This window comes from Dermochelys coriacea, chromosome 17 (genome assembly GCF_009764565.3).
Source record: "Dermochelys coriacea isolate rDerCor1 chromosome 17, rDerCor1.pri.v4, whole genome shotgun sequence".
Lineage (NCBI taxonomy): Eukaryota > Metazoa > Chordata > Testudines > Dermochelyidae > Dermochelys > Dermochelys coriacea.
In genome coordinates this window covers 18,860,185-18,878,547 of record NC_050084.1, presented here as the reverse complement: position 1 = coordinate 18,878,547, position 18,363 = coordinate 18,860,185, and the positions used below count along the sequence as shown (strand labels likewise).

General features: G+C 39.2%; 1 protein-coding gene across 9 annotated transcripts in view; it reads right to left on the bottom strand.

Moving 5' to 3' along the window:
• Window positions 1–18,363, bottom strand: part of CUX1 (cut like homeobox 1) — a 389,353-nt gene that overhangs the window by 214,816 nt on the left and 156,174 nt on the right. For all 9 annotated transcript variants that reach the window (XM_038375270.2, XM_038375268.2, XM_038375267.2 and 6 more), the window contains exon 4: window positions 1,792–1,870. In XM_038375270.2, the coding sequence (XP_038231198.1) occupies window positions 1,792–1,870 (79 nt within the window). The remainder of the gene's footprint in view (window positions 1–1,791; window positions 1,871–18,363) is intronic.

Here is an 18,363-nt window from a genome sequence, read left to right as displayed (position 1 = left end):
GTCTTTTACTCACAACTAGGTACTATAGAAATCTCTCTCGTAAGTAAGGATCCCCAAACAGGAGAGTCATATATTTTTATAAAAAGAAAAGGAGTACTTGTGGCACCTTAGAGACTAACAAATTTATTTGAGCATAAGCTTTTGTGAGCTACAGCTCACTTCATCGGATGCATTCAGATGAAGTGAGCTGTACCTCACGAAAGCTTATGCTCAAATAAATTTGTTAGTCTCTAAGGTGCCACAAGTACTCCTTTCTTTTTGCTAATACAGACTAACAAGGCTGCTACTCTGAAACCATATATTTTTATATTCCACATGAAATTTTCTATTTGACTTTATGCCTTTTGGATTTTGCACCTATGATAATGTATGTTTTACTGAAAATATCTTCGATTGTGCATGAGTGGGAAGAAGCCTGCTCTCTTCTTTCTATGTAACCAATCAGTGCTGAAAATGGACCATGAGAAATCAGATTCACTTGTTTGACAAATTACGGATTAGAGGACAACATAGCAGGCTGCCACATGCCACATGCATGGGACACTCAAGTATAGGCCTTCTTGGAGAAATCTATTATCTTTCCGAGCCACAGGGCAAGTGCAGTAAACTGTGACTTATCTACAAAAGGGTGAGGACACAGAGTAGGAAACAAGTAAATGAATGAAAACTCACAGGCCATATTTGAACAACCTAACTGGATAAGCTACTGCCTGGGGAACGGTGGGCCCCCTTAGATGGGCAGAATGAATATGGACGAGTCCATGATATGTTATCTATATATTCACTGTACTACCCACAACACAAAGGGACCCTTGCCTCTATGCACTTCTGTAATACAAATGATAATAATTTTAATTATAATGCTCTGTCTGGGGAATTAAGTGATGAATACTTAATCATTAAACAAGCTGTAAATAAAAAATTGAGAATTGTATTACTGTTAGAAATTTGCAATGAATACATGATTGTCTAACTTGTCATTTGTCCATGACCATGCTGACAATGATGGAGCTGGAAAGAATACCATGATTCCCAGCCATCTTATCTGAACATGACAGCAAAAAGAAAAAATCTCCAACCAATCTAATGCACCTATTAAGTGTATAAAACTATACCTTCTCTCAAATTGTAAGTAGAGAAAAAAAAATCTTAAAATTTGGGCTGCCCCAGAAATAAAGGAAACTTGCAATCTGATACTATATATGAACAGCCTTTACTTAATAATTAGGTACAGACTTAATTTTAATAAAATTGAAGCTTGACAGAGTTTAGTTTGTCAATATCCAAAATGCTTTTCCTGTTCATAACTACTTAGCAGCAGTGGTAGAGACTGAGCTCTGAAAACAAACTAAAAGGTTTGTGTTTGCCTGGAGATGTGCAGAGTTGCTTTTTTCTCTGCACTTTAAACGGAGCTACGACATTAATTTATTTGGTTTGCATCATTAAGATAAAAAGTTTCAGATAGTCTTTCTCGAAAGGCTGTGAATTTATTTAATAAGTCATTAACATTCAGAACAGCTTTAAGAATCATATGGTACTACAACAATTAAATATAAAATGATTCTTACAATACTTAATATGTGAACTCAATGAACTGTTTTAAGAGTAGCCATCAATGCGCCTAAGTTAGGGTTCTTTCCGTTAGAAACAATGTCATAGTACATCAATTTGAGAATAAAACCACTACTCAAATATAACTCAACAAAGGCAAAAGAAGAAGAAGAAATTCCCAATAGCATCTGGAACTAGAGAGACCATTTGCTTTTCAGAGTAGGATAATAATTTGCTTACCTGGAACATCAATTAATCTCTTATAGACATTCAAGAAGGCTGCCTCTGCTTCTTTGCTTCTTTTACCTAATGCATCAATCTAAAAAGGGTGAGGGAAAAGAAAGCCTTAGACTTGTTCAAGAAAAACAAAGACACATGCACAGCAATGGCACACATTTATTAAATTTATGTATATGATCAACAGTATCAATTGAGTTCATATGTAAAATGGGAACCTGAGTTCTCGATTTACATATTGGGAAGTACTAGTGGGAATCAGCTGTATAATATGATTTTTTCTATATGTTTGTACTAAATATACTAAAACACCAATTCTAGCACAACAGTAAACATCCATATTTTACACCCAATAGCATCTATTTTAGTTCTTTGGCATATAATATATAGATTAAAATGTATTTGGGACACAGGTTTTTCCATGAATAATTTATTTTGTTTGCCACGAACTGAAGCCTAGCTATACTACAGCATCATACACAGGCAAGGTTTGTCTCTCTGCTGGTCCCATTCCACCTTTTTCGGCAACATGTGCAGAGCTTTGTATTTCTATCAGGTCTCCTGGCAAGTCCTGAGACATTTTTCCTGGAACACTGCTATACCAAAGACTAAACAGTCATGGATCTCCCACATACAAAGGAGTTCTCCTGTAAAGATCAGACATATTTCCATTTAAATTCTGAATATCCTTCCTTTTGTGAGCTTAAAATTACACCAGTAGGGGCAGATGCTGCCCAGATATATGTATGTGGAACTCCTCCTGAAGATAAGAGGAGCTGTGTATCCACGTGTGAGGGCAAAATTTACCCAATTGGGTTTACTATAGTTTTTCTCAGTGATTTCATTCCCAAAATAAATGGAAGGTTAACAACTCTGAGAATGCACTAAACTTTCCTTGGGTGAAGAATATGACTTTTTTTTTAAAAGTTCCTAGTTCATTGGATTAGATAACAAAACATTTATAATTATTAAAGGTTGACAAAGTAACTTTTTTAATACACCCCAGTGCAGAAGGAGACAATGAGAGAAAACAGGAAAGTCTTTGGCAAAGTTTTCTAATAGTACACTGAGCTCTCAGTTAATACTCAAAGGATGGATATTATAGTACCCATATTTTTAATAAAACACAAGGAAGGATCTGGATATCTAAGCCTAATTTCAACTAGAGAGAAACAATTGATAAGGGATAACATTATGAAACATTTGAAAGATGTGTACGTCAACATGAACTACAAAAAGGAAGGTCCTGTCTAAAAAATGTCCTTGAATTCTTTAACCACGTTACTGATTTGGTAGATAAGGCTGAAACAATGGAGAGAGTTTACTGTATCCATGTTTCAGGAAAGTATCTGATACTCTACTACACGAGAGTTTGACTTGCAGAATCAGAAAGTATCCTACGAGCAACCTATTGAAATGGATTCTAAACTGGCTTTGGCACAGGAAACACAGGGTGCCAGTGAAAGGAAACAGCTCAGGGAGGAGAGAGATAAGGAAGGGGATGCTGCAGGGTCAGACCTGGTGCCACATCTGTTTACTTTATATGAAAATGACTTTGTAAAGGGAAGGATTTTGAAAAAGCCTAAAACTATAAATGGGTAACGTAACGGAGGAATTAGATATTGTGCACAGGAACAGAGCATACAAATTCCAAATGACTTGAATAAATTAGTCTTATGGACTAATAACTGACTTGTAGAGATTGTAAAGACGTTAAGGCGACAAAACTAGGAGACACGGACAATTGTAAAAACTACTGAACAGCACAATACGGTATATAAACCAAGAAAAGACTTGGTGGGAGGGGTCCAGGAGGAAAATAAGGACACTAAAAGCATCCGCACAATGCTTGGCAGCAGTAACACAATCTTGGGATACACAAAGGTTGTAGAAACAGAAGTTATCTTGACACAATTCAAGACTGCATGTAGAACAATGAGCCAAATTCTGATCTCACTTGCACCCAGGAAAATACGGAGTAGCTCAATTGACTTCAGTGGAGTTGAACCTAATCAACACAGATATAATGGGTATCGGAACCTAGACTAGTTTGTGCAATTCCTGTTAGCTTAGAAAATCAAGGGTATTGGTGAAATTGAAAGCAAGCAGCAGAGGGCAAAATGATTGCGGATTTGGGGAGCAGATATAAATTCTGAAGAAAGATTGGCTATGCTTGGCTTTTACAGTTTACCAAAAAAGGTTATGGAAAAACAGTGGAATCTCACAGGGCATGAGACACACTGGAAAGCAAGGAATAGATGGTTGTGAATAAGTTGTTTATTAATTCAAACACAAGAAACCACAAATGGGATGATGTTCATGAGGGAATGAGCACATAAGTATTTCAGTTAGAACATCTTTCACATAAAGAATATCTGGAAACTGGAATTTGGAACAAATTGCCAAAGCCTGAAAAACATAAGATGGTATAAATCAATGCTTGAGAGAACTAAACAATGTTTTTGAAGGAGAGAGAATAGATACAGGAGCCACTAGCTAGCTTTAAGAGGTTCAGATGAAGAGGTATATCCTGGATATATAAATGAAAGCTCTGAAAGGACATATGTACCATATGTTGTACTTCTGGATCTCAATGTTCCTATACACAATTTTATCTCCATTTGCAACCTTTCTACATCATACAGATCTAAAGTATAACTATTAAACCCTATTAACATTAGAGAACTTATACTATACTTATGGGGGGTTGGGGGGAAGAAATCATTCACCCTTTCTATCAAAGCAACAGCATTCCAGTTGATTGAGACACCTTTTCCATTAAACACTTGAATGGATTTATTTTCATATTAAAAGTTTTTCTTTTCTAAAAAATGATACACACTTATTTTCTGTTTAAACAATATAAAGTGAATCATTGAGTTACAAACACCTGGTTATAAACTGATTAATATTAAAGTATAAAATAGCAGAGTTCAAATGACATACACCAAGTGGATCAAAGATGGCAAGCAGTTTTGTAATTGACAGTAATGCTCCTAACTCTTTCAAGTCCTAAATCCAGAATTGAGATTGCAAATAGTTAGACTAAGGCACCAGAATTTCCATTCACCTTATTTCATTTTAGGACTGTTTGGGCAGTTTGACAAATTATCAATCTGTCTGATTTATAAATTGTGTTTACTATGAGCAGTTTAGCACATTTTATAACCAACACACAAACACAAAACTAGAATAAAGCACATTTGTTTTAACCTGGATTAAAAAATACGTAGGGGCACTGCTTCTGAATATACAGAGGTAGGGAGTGTAAACTAGACAATAATTAGTCCTGCCATGAGTGCAGGGGATTGGACTAGATGACCTCTCGAGGTTGCTTCCAATCCTGTGATTCTACGTAATAGGGAAAGACAAAGCACCAAAACATATGGTAGTTTCAATTACACAAAGAAGCAGAGTATAAAAAAGGACCAGAGACGCAGGAAAAACAAAGCCCTAAAATAACATGGAAATAAATATACTTGTACAGTTCACACAACACATTTAAAGTCAAGGTGGTGTTGCCTCAGGAGTCAATGACGACCAGTTGGGACTGGAGTAAGTTAGAACAGTGTTAGCTATGTCATAAAAAAAACTCTGGCTGTGGAATTTTGTAAGCTCTGAAAAGTTTAGGGAGCCATGTGAAATTACACTAGCCAACTTCTGAGATCAGCTCAGCTGTGAACCTTAACTTATCTAAACCAAGCACATTAAGTTTCTTTCTAGTGAGAAAAGACAACAGTGACCCCTGTACTCCCCACCCCCATAAGCATATGTTCACTTTTAAGTTTTGGCAAACTATTTGTCTTGATAATACCACTGGAGCTATATTGAGATAACAGAAATAAGACACTACTAGTGTGTTAGCAATCCTCCCTCCTTAGCATACTGTTCATCTTTAAAATACCAATGGAGCTATATGGAGATAACAGAAATAAGAAACTAGTGAGCAATCCTCCTCCTGTCCACCTTATTTTCCAAGGTCAAGCTCTTTCATGAGTTGTTGAATAGAGCTCAAAGTTCAGCCCACAGACAGAAGAAATCATTTCCATAATTATCTGTCTACTAGACCAGTGACAGGTTTCAGAGTAGCAGCCGTGTTAGTCTGTATCTGCAAAAAGAAAAGGAGTACTTGTGGCACCTAGTGACTAACAAATTTATTTGAACATAAGCTTTTGTGAGCTACAGCTCACTTTATCTGATGCATGTGAGACCAGTGAGATCCTTAATCTGTTCCCAATCCTCAATCACCAGTGTGATGGCTGAATTACTGGCATACCATACTAGCTTGGACAGCCTAATTTAAATACACTGGGTCAGATACTGATCTCTGTTATATCTGGGTAACGCCAACGAAAATCAATCAACTTACCTCTGGATTTACCCACATGTAACAAAGACAACTTGCCACGAGTTTAGCGAGCACTGTCCAAGACTAGGAAGATTAAATACAAATGTCATTAGAACTAACTCCCACTACCTGAGTTACAGCTGACCCATGTCTAGTTAAATTCAAACAGAGATAAGTAAAACCCATCACTTTAATTTGTAATCTCTAACTCTTTATGCTTTGAGGAAGTTCAGTACTAATTGAAAGTCTGAGACTGTACTGCTCCACAAATCCCCTAGATTCAGTGTTCTGATCTGAAAGGAGTGGACTGCACAGGAGAACAGGCTGTACTGAACTAAATACTTTCTCATACAGTACAGTCACAGACCGAACATTGCACTGCTGCATTTTAGAATTTAAAGGTACAGCACAGAGAACGCTTTTAGTGGGGAAGTTGGGATTTCCAGCTGCGAATGCATCTTTCACCGACACTTAAGAGCTGTGGTTGTGATGACATGATCAATGGGTAAAAACTCTGGATGCAGAATGAGAAAGAGGCACATGGCAATGATAGCCATGGAGGAACTGAAGGATCTGAGACTTTTCAACATGGATCACAGTTGGATCACTACATATATATTTTTTTGCAATTCAATATTCCAAATATAGCTCATCAGGGAAGGGATCATATTGTCGTCTGTGCCTTGTATTTCAATGACCATGTCAGTGCTTTAATAATTATAGTAATATTAGCAGCACATAAAATATGTCAGACATGCATAACCTGTGTGGAGATTTAATAGGGATTTTCTAGTCCTGATCCCTTTACATTTCACCACTGGATGTACATTTGTGATATTCATCCTCACAAACCCTCCAATACTCTCCAAGGAATAAATATCCTTTTATTATACTGTACCCAACCTGCAACTAATTTACCATGTTCAAATAAATGGCTCGTATAGCCAATTAACTTTTCAATTATAGAAATAATTTCAATTATAGAAATAAGTTAACTATTTGAGCTTTACATTTAATAGATTCCTGACAAATATAGATCATCATGTGATTAAGGTTGCATACAACTGAATAAAAGCAAATCCCTTTATTGGTCCCATTTTTCCTGTGGCAGAAGTCTCTATATACAGGATAACCTGGGTACAATCGACTGAGTTAAGGAGGTGCATGCATGGATGCGCGCGCGCGCGCACGCACGCACGCACGCACGCACACACACGCACCCCCCCCCAAACTAGGAATTTCTTTACTCTTTTTATTTTGCATAACAAAATTAGCTCTTTTTAATGTAGTTTGAATTTAATTTCTTTGGAGTTTGGAAGTGCCATTAAGAATAGTAAAAGATGGTCACCATGCTTTTCACTTTGTTAAACCATACCATAATTCTTGAAGAAACCACCCGGAAATCAAACAGTGGTACCAGTAAATATTATTAACACTAAACAATGATGCAATTCATTCTTTGGAGCAATTGCAAAAGAGCCAGGCCTGTTTTTCATCTAAACCATTAGCATGTCAGTTTCAAAGGTGATACATCCTAACAGCTATGCAATACACAATACATGCTAGAGACCACTTACTGTACAGGAACAGTATCTTTTCTAAGATTAAAAACTAGCCTTTTTTAATGCTAACAGTGATATTTACATCATGAACCAATGGGCTGAGAAATTTATTTATTTTTTTAAATTAGAAATGCAGGTGACAGAACACAAAGCAAAAAAACTGCTTTGTTTGATTTTTTGCATAAATTAAACACATTTAAAAAGAATCTAAATGACATTTAAGAAAAAGCTTGTGTATCTGCTTGAAACATGCGGTATATTTTTAGCTGAGTGATAGATAGATAAATAGACAGATAGATAGAAAAAAACAAAAATAGGGGTTTATCAAGCAAACAATGGAAGCCTCTGAAAACAGTTGCTCTAATGTAGGGCACAGATATGCTACACCTTCTGAGTAATATAGTCCTAAGGACATATACACCAGTTACATTTACCCACACATTATGCCAGATAGCTTTTGATCAAACTGTAAAGACAACAGGAGCAGATTAAAGAAAAGATTAGATAAAACAGATCAGCGATTATTTGTGAAAACTCATGGAAGATGGGAGAGATTCCAGAGGACTGAAAGAGGGCAAATATAGTGCCAATCTATAAAAAGGGGCATAAGGACAACCCAGAGAATTACAGACCGGTCATCTTAACTTCAGTACCCAGAAAGACAATGGAGCGAATAAATCAATCAATCTGCAAGCACAAAGAAGATAATAAGGTGATGAGTAACAGTCAGCATGGATTTGTCAAGAACAAATTGTGTCAAACCAACGTAGTAGCTTTCTTTGATAGGGTAACAAGCCTTGTGGATGGGGGGACGGGGAGGGGAGTGGTAGATGTGGTATATCTTGACTTTAGTAAGGCTTTTGATACGGTCTTGCATGATCTTCTCATAAACAAACTAGGGAAATACAGCCTAGATGGAGCTACTAGAAGGTGGGTGCAAAACTGGTTGGAAAACCATTCCCAGAGAGTAATCATCAGTTGTTCACAGTCAAGCTGGAAGACCATATCGAGTGTGATTCATCTATGATTTACATAATGGTATAGAGAGTACACTTATAAAGTTTGCAGACGATACCAAGTTGGGAGGGATTGCAAGCTCTTTGGAGAACAGGATTAAAATTCAAAATGATCTGGACAAACTGGAGAACGATGGGGACAAATTGGAGAAAGTCCAATGGAGAGCAACAAAAATGATTAAAGGGCTAGAAAACATGACCTTTGAGGGAAGACTGAAAAAACAGTTTGTTTAGTTTGGAGAAGAGAAGACTATGGGGGGACAGAGTAGCAGTTTTCAAGTACATAAAAGGTTTTTTACAAGGAGGAGGACAAAAAATGTTGTTAACCTCTAAGAGCAGGACAAGAAGCAATGGGCTTAAATTGCAGCAAGGGAGGTTTAGGCTGGACATCAGGAAAAGCTTTCTAACTGTCAAAGTAGTTATACACTGGAACAAATTTCCTAGGGACACTGTGCCATCTCCCTTATTGGAGGTTTTTTAAGATTACACAAACACCTGTCAGGAATGGTCTAGTTATTACGTAGTTCTGCCTTGAGCGCAGGGGACAGGACTAGATGACCTACTGACCCTTCTAGTCCGAGACTTGTACGACACTATAAATGGGACTCAGATCCTCCAAAGTTCCAGATCTTCTGTCCCCAAGGCAGCTAAAGGCTATGTCTACAGTACAGCCGGGATCGATACCCTGAGATCGATCTACCAGTGGTCGATTTAGCGGGTCTAGTGAAGACTCACCAAATCAACAGCAGATTGCTCTTCAGTCAACCCCAGTACTCTACCACCGACCAGTAAGGTAAGTCGATGGGAGAGTTTCTCCTGCAATCCCATGATGCAGAGCAATAAACTTTGCAATCAGCGCAGTGACCTAGCACCTGTGTCAATATGCCTTTTTGCATGGGTGTGGAAGACCCAAATGGCATGTGTTGGAAAGTGGAGTTTAGACATGGCCATGGCAATGATGCCAAAACCTCATCCATACAATGGAAATTAGGGAGCAGAGTAGCCATTTTCTTGAATTTCTGTGCTATGTGGCTCCATCCAACTTCCCAATATGAAAAGTAGCACCATGCTAAGCTGAGTGGTTCTCTAACCTGTCCTTCAACCTCCCACCCCAGCCTCTAATCAGCAGTAACCCTTTAACTACACCTGTTTGAAATATGTATAGTTAAAGCAGTACAACCCTTAGTGTGGATGCAGTAGTTACAGTTACATAAAGATGCTTTTCCCCACAAACGTAGGGGAAAATACACCCCACACACACACTGAAACAGTTAAACTTAAGAGGAGAAAGAAGTTCTACTATAGTGAAGGTTGAGAGTTGCTTACTGTTTAACAGACTATTCCTAAGTGCTCTAAAATCCACAAGCTGACTCAGATTGTTTTTAAATTTGCTATGCCCAACAGGTGCAGAGTAGGGATAGAGGTCCAAATTTGGGGTCATCTGAATAAGGGGTTCCTGAGATACAGCACTTTCTTTAAAAAAAAAAGTGTGTTAATAAAATCTACTTTTTCCCCCTAGCTTTTTTTGCACACATCTGGGACTTAAACTATGGTTCTAATCCTCCCCAAACAGATCACAGTTGTTTGGGATTTATCTCAGCTAGTACATGGCACCCACTGCATCTGTGGGCTGGTTATGTTGAAGAAATTATTCAGAGTTAAAGTTAGGAACTCCAGAGCAGGGTTTCTGTAGCTTCAGCTAAAGGGTACATCTACACTGCAACTGGGACTGCATGCGTAGGCATAACCTGAGTTAACTCACAGTGGAACAGGTGGCAGTATGGGCTAGCTGTAGGACTACGTACATAGGGTTCCAGATGGGACTGTACTGTGGCAGCTAACTCACACCACTACTGCTATACTGCTAGTTTGAGCGAGTTAACTAACTCAGGTATTCCTGCACATGCCACAAATGCGCCTTCCAAGTGCTGCGTAAACACACCCAGAGACAATGAAATGCACATGTACAGCAAAATTAAAGGCTTTTAAAGAGCCAAAGTGTTTCCAGGCAGTCTGTCGTCACAGGGCTTGTCTACACTTGAAACGCTGCAGAGCTACAGCTGCATCGCTGTAATGCTTCAATGTAGACACTCAATACAGCAACAGGAGGTGTTCTTCCACTGGCATAGTTAATCCATCTCCCCAAGAGGTGGTAGCTAGGTCGATGGAAGAATTCTTCCATCAACCTAGTGCTGTCTACAACAGGGGTTAGGTCAGCTTAACTCCAGCACTCAGGCATGTGGATTTTTCACATCCCCGAGTACGTAGCTGGGTCGACTTAACTTTTGAGTGCAGATCTGGCTATAGTAACTGGGTGGCCCAATGACACATGCTGCAGTCACTGCACCAGAGCCAGTGCTTAATTTATTCCGGCACTTCCCAGGGCTGAGCCCCAGCACCTATAGGCTTGGCAGCTCCTGCCTCAAGCTGGTACATACACTACTCAGAGCCCCAGCACCTTCCCAACCTTCCCATGATCCTCGAAGGGTAACAGGGGCACTGCATGGCAAAAAAGGAGAGTAGAGCTAAGGTCCATGTAAGGGGGCCTGGAACAGCAAAAGGTATGAACAACCAGTGATGGAATGAATGTTGGAGCAGTGCTAGAGTAATGACGGGAAGATGGGGATGAAAAGAAGAGGGTCCGATGTGCAATAGGGAATGTCAGGAGGCTTCAGCTGTGTCCCCCGAAACCCGCCATGTCGTCATTCACTCCATGTTTGTCTCACACTTCAAAAAACACCCTCAGTGACTCCAAATCATGCCCTGCATTGTACCCGCATTCCCTCCCCAGCTCCTCAACCTGCAGGTCCCATGCCAAGAACTGCCTCTTCATGGGAAGGAGGGAGATGACAAGATGCTGTAGAGGCAGCGAAGGGACTAACACGCAGCTAGTGCATTCTGGGGTTGAAGTAATCATTGCCAAAGAGCCCGAGGCAGAGAGTTGGGCTTTGGTATATGTGGATGCGGAGATATTTAAAAAAACAAAACAAAACAAAAAAAAACCCACAGGGAAATTAAACACACTCAGCTACACTCGAACCTCTGAAAATAGGAAATCCAAGTAGTTAAGGAATACGCCATCCCTGCAACACCACCTTACCTTAAGTAAAACCTGACATGCCAACAAACACACATACTAACATTCTACAGATGCTACAGAACACTCAGGGAACAGGGTATATGAACATTGCACAACAAAACCTAACATCTTGTCTTTGTTATAGCAAGGCTCAGGTTGAGGTCAGACATTGCAAAAAGGAGCTACCTACACCTGGCCTACACTCCAACTCTGAGCTAGTCCATGCAAATAAACTTAGAATTCAGTGTTCTGAAGGGCACCAAGCACCACCAGGCAATCTCAACTCTCAGGGCTTGTCTACTCCACACAGCTTTTAGCAACAAGGCTGTGTCAACACAGCCTTGTCACTAAAATTCACCGTGTGTAAACGCTCTTTGTCGGCACTTCTGCCGACAAAAAACCTCCAGCCCCACAAGTGGCGTTAGCTTTGTCGGCAGTAGTGCGTTCACACTGCCACTCGTGTCAGCAAAACTTTTGTCTTTCACTGGGGGCGGGGACACGACTACTTTTTTAAGTAGCCGTGAAAGACAAAAGTTTGTCTACAACTTTGCAGTGTAGACATACCCTTAATAAAGCTTTGGGACATTTAACCTGTACAAAAACTGTATGTACCTGCAAACTAAGGACTACTCTACAAACAGAAATGACGCCTTTGAAAGGTGCAAATTGCCCAATTCTTCTCTATAGAGGTGTTAATTCTAAAGTCAGGTGACAACATAATGTCAATGTTAACTATTTCACCACTAACCATTCAAATAGAAACTTTCAGCTACTCTGGGATGGGGATGGGGTATAGAAGGGAAGTTATAGAAGAGAGTGATGTTATGGACAGATCTTGAGAAGAGTGCCAATATTTTTGTTCCCCGTCTGAGTCCAGGGTAGGAAGATAGATAAGATGCCTTCTCCAGCTCTACTTTCTAACACAGATCTAATTAAAAATGGAAACACACATGGGAAGGGAATATTTATGTTTAAAATGAAAATACGCCTTAAGGTACTGCCCCAAATTGGCAGCAGCATGGAGTCCGACCACCAGCAGTAGGCGCTCTTAGAGGCACTGCGTTGGGCCTGATTCTCCCACTGCAGGATACGCGTAACTTCCATTGATTTCAGTTGGACTTCCTCATATCTTGCAAGGCTGGAAAGAACAAGTCCCATTGTAATTTGGGATGGAACAAACTGCCAGTGGCATGTGTAGGGGGTAAAACAGATGTGGGGAAGCTAGTCACACCCTTCCCTTGTGTGCTGGTGTTGAACATAATCTGACCTGTACAAACTATGAACTACTTGGCTAAAGTTAATTGTTTTGAATATAATATTTCTCTTCTCTCAAAGGCATATTCTCTATCCGCTCCATGTATACAACTCTTATGGATGTTCATGGATGTCCTGATTCTCATCAAGAAGAGAGCATACCCCTTTCCAGATGTCTGAATATGTTTAAATCCCCTTCCTGAGGAAAGACTTTGCCTAAATTGCAACAAACCTAGCCGAAATTGATCATTTACACATTTGTACAAACCAAAGAAACAAAACCTAACCGCACCATTGTTGTTCCAAGCTGCTCAGTGTGTTTTCTTTCGCAGTTTAGGATCATGACACAAGATTAAAATAAAGTTGTGAAACCTTTTTCTGTGTTCATGTTAAAGAAAAACTCCACTGAGAGCTGCTGAGAGAATGTTAAAGATAACAATTATCTAGTGGAAATATTAGATTTGCTCCATATTGTCTGTTACATACAATTGTTTAATAGGGCTTTTATTGAAAAGCTGCAAAGCTCTGGGCCTAAATCAATGAGATGAAAGCTCTGAATTTTGATGTATGCTGTTGACTTCCACAACACAGAGCAATTTGTAATAGCTTTGCCTCGCTGTTGTTTTCAAAGCTCCTGCTACATCACAAGCATTTATTTCTGACCACAAAATTACATTTATTCAACGGAAAGCAGCTCAGGGTCTTTAAGAGGTTAACTTCTGGAGTGGTTGGCTGCTCTCCAGCCTCTGTACTAGCATCAGTGCTAATGCAACAGCACACAACAGCACCCAGGCTAGCCATGATTAATAGACTGCTGAATACGCTGCTTTCCACATACACACACTTTTCATTCCCCTGCTTTCATAGATCATGGACTTATCCTCAAAATATCTGACTGAAATTGAATTTGGCTTCTCTCTAAACCATTCATTTCCTATGTTATGCAAGGTTATATCCTTTTCTGCATGAGCAGAACCAAACCAGCTGCAGCTTTTGAGAAGAAAATGTGTTTTCAATTATGAAGTTGGCCTGAATATTGAACCATAGTTCTACTGCTATTCTAATTGAGCCATCATGGAGTGAACTTACAGAAAAAATCATATTAATCAGGTTTGTAAATTTAACAAAAAGAAATTTAAAAAGAAAAGAAAAGATTGATAGTAGCCAAGGAATATTCCTATAAAATGTCTGCATATAGACAATTACTAAATTACTCTACTGACCAAATCAATAGCTTAAAGACCAATTCAGTTAAGTACTGAGCCAGCGTGCTCTCATCAGAATGATAATACACCTAAAACTACTTGTCTTGAAAGAAGAAAACTAGATGTGGCAGTCACAGAAGATCACAGTCTACTCTTTTAGAGTATTTGCCTGAAAGGATGCTCCAAATTAGGGATTACTGTGTTCCTGTTGGATAGTCCTGCTATGCCACATGAAAAGAATGGTAATAACCCCAGGAAATCCTTTCCGAGTCTTAATATCTACTTGATGACATCACAAATATGGATTCAGACATTAAATTTCCACAAAGCAAATTTATTTCTATAACAGAAAGCATAGCCTAAGAATATAAAACTTTATATTTAGGATTTCTTGTGCAAGTGTTTATCTGCTTATATAAACGTGATTACCCATTGCAACCTAATATGTATTATGTGCAGAGAATGTTTATTCAGACGATAACTAGAGGGTGTTTCCTTTCTAAGTTGGAAAACTAATTACAATCGGATAATAAAATACTCTGGCCATTCTTCATTCATTCTGGCTTTTATTTAGCCCAGATACAGTGATTGAAGAGTTAACTGGAAGCACCCTTAACTTATTTAACATAAAGAAAAAAATGATTTAAAAAAGAATTAAGGTTGAAAGTGGAGTTCAGTTGAGTCCAGATAACACACCTACAAAATTACATACTTTCTAAAATTCTGTACTTTCTAAAAACATTAATGGGCCCCACTGTTCTGTAATTCTTCATCCCTCCCTCTCACACCACCTCATTTACATCATCTCACAAGCTTAAGTGTCCCCCCAAAAAATTTCCAAAAACATACAAAAGTCAAATATCTAACTTATCAGTTTTGAAGCACAAAGCTTTTTGTGGATTTTAAAAGGAGGGCTTATAAGAGAAATCCAAATGCAATCATCATTAAAACAATAATATACTTCAAGTAGATTGTCCATTCCCAAATAAGTCAGGAAGTGTAAAACTGTTTTGTAATATTTTTGCATTTTAGTTTGATATACTGCTTTTTCATCCATGTTACTATATTTGTAACATTACTGTTGTGATAATGTTGGGACTCATTCTATGCTAGGCTCACAGAACAAACGTGTGATAAAATCACCACTATACTATGCATTTCAGAACCTTAAGAATTTCATTTTTTCCTTTAGCTAGTGATCTCCCACCTGCACCCTGCTTTAATAGGTTTTCTTACTATATTTATTTTAAGTGCATTTTAAAATCTGCAGTATCCTAAATGCTATTTCAGAAGGCTTTTACATTAAATGTTACCATGAAGAATCTGCAGTTCCAAGATCTGTAGATGAAAACAGCTCTTTCCAGTAACTAATGGAAACTGTTTGTTATCAAATATCCAGTTTCCATCTGCAATTTCCCCTGCTTGAGATAAACATCCATAGAATACAAAACATTCTGGCTGTGTTTTTTTTATTTATAAATATCCATCCATATTATGCAGTGAAATACAAAGAAAACAATTTGAGAGATCAAACTAAAAGCAAAAAATCTACTACTGAAGGAAACCAATGAATATGTTTAAAGAAATTAGCTAACAGCAAGTATATGTGCTGAATGCTCCACACATCATCCATAGGGAGGACCATGAGAACATAAGTCATTTTAAGTTTACCATCTCCTCCAAGCCATGTCTGGTCCACTGATGTCACATGCTCCCCCACTCCAGGATATCTCCCAGCATGAACTATGCTCATGATGTCACAGCCACCATGGAGCCCAACTGGAGCAGAGAGCCATCCTACAGCAGACCTGTAAATGCTTGTTTCCCCTTCTATGGCAGAAGTTTGCTAAACATTTAATACTATACTTTTACACGCCAAAAGACAGTCAATGGGTACTTCCAACAGTATAAGAATATTTTAAAACCCTGCAAAACCATTCTGTATCTAAAGGGGAAAATGATATTTACCTGACCCCTAAAAGGGAGTTCCAGAAGGACTGCATAGTGATTGTAAAATTACAAGTATGATGCATGCTGCAGTATCTCTGGGAGTGGGGTGAGGTGCAGCAACTTCAGAGGACTTGAAATGGAAGAAAGCTTATGCCTTGAATGCCTTACTTGTGCTGAGTGCTCCACAGAGCACATAAGCTTGTAATAAGTTATTCAATAAGACTAACACTTGCAAACCAACTGTAGATAATTGAATTATGACTTGACAGAAACTAAGCTAATGTTTTTTTATTTACTGAAATAATTTCATATTAAGGCTAATCCACTGTTTTCTAAGAAACACCATGGTTGAGTCATCCATTCTATGTTTATGTATAGTTGACATGATGAGGGTAGTTATGCTGGAGATAAAAGGAGTTTCTAAGGCCTGTCTTAGAGAGATTCACACCAATGTGACTACATAGATGCAGTTACAACAGTGCCAGCCCTAATGCAGACATGCTGCACTGATGTCAAATGAGATTTATACTAGCATGTCTTACTCTGGTAATTTACCAGAACAAGTTAAACCAGTACAATCTGTGATTTACATCAGTGCAGCAAGTCTACAGCAGAGGTTTGCTTTGCTGCAACATTGATATATTTATATAAGTGCAAATTTCTCTAAAATAGATAAGACATATTGGGAGAATCTTCTTTAAATGTAGCAGGATCAGGGTTTATGACACATACTTGAGCATGCAGCATTCCATTCATTAGAGAAAAGTCGTACACATACGTAGACTTCTGTTAATATAACAACATGGAAACCACAGTGAAAGAGCCTTATAGAGCATTACAGTTCATATAAAGCAATTTTAATGTGCAAGTTCCCATTGTCAAACTGACTTACAAGGGTCATTCTTTTTCTCACGTGTTGCTATTATATAAAGGAACTTCATCTGATAAATTTTTATAATTGTGCTTGGGAAATTAAGTAGTTAAAAAACATACTGCTTCCAAGAAAGAAATTGCTGCTTGTTTGAGGTACATATTCAGCAGAATGTGCAAAGAATCAGAAATATAAATAGTATGAGTATGCACTTAATTCCCTATGCAGATTGCTGAAAATATACCCCTAAATTTCTCCGTGCTCTGATGGGAACTGCAACAGTAAAATAATCACCTTGCAGTTTATTATACATTTAGCAAGTGTAACCCATGCCTGTTGGGTGTGGTACCCTGTCCCCCTTTAGTGCCACCTAGACCACCTAGATCAAGGGTGGCCAACCTGTGGCTCCGGAGCCACATGCGGCTCTTCAGAAGTTAATATGCAGCTCCTTGTATAGGCACAGATTCTGGGGCTGGAACTACAGGCGCCAACTTTCCAATGTGCTGGGGGGTACTCACTGCTCAACCCCAGGCTTTGTCACAGGCCCTGCCCCTACTCCACCCTTTCCCACCTCCTCCTCTGAGCCTGCCCTGCCCTCACTCCTCTTCTCCCCCAACCCACCCCACGCCTGCATGCCACGAAACAGCTGATCAGGAAGTGCAAGGACGGAGGGAGTGGGAGACACTGATTGGCGGGGCTGCCGGTGGGCAGCAGGCGCTGGGAGTGGGGGGGGGGGGGGGGGGGAGATGGTGAGGGGCTGTTGACATGTTACTGTGGCTCTTTGGCAATGTATATTGGTATATTCTGGCTCTTTCTCAGGCTCAGGTTGGCCACCCCTGACCTAGATGTTAATGAGTCTGCTATAGCCAGAGGGCTTTTAGCTTATGCAGTAGATGCTCATACACTAAGCTTCAGAGGTCCCAAGTTTGATCCCACCCACCAACAGCCCAGGTCTGTCGCCATTACGAAGTGTGGGCTCATCCCAGCTCATACACTGGGAAGTCTCGAAAGCTCAGGATGGGCTTCCTCAGCTGGGGAAGGATGTAACCTATTCCTGCTAGGTTAGTGAGTCTGCTATGGCTTTTAGCTCACCACCTTTTAGACCACCTAGATGTTAGTGAGTCTGCTATAGCCATGTGGCTTTTAGCCCATGCAGTAGATGCTCATACACTAAGCTTCAGAGGTCCTAGGTTTGATCCCGCCCACCAATGACCAGGGTCTATCGGCATTAGACAAGTACAAAATTTTGCAGCTGTGGTACATTCTTTGGGGTAAGAGATCTACAACACA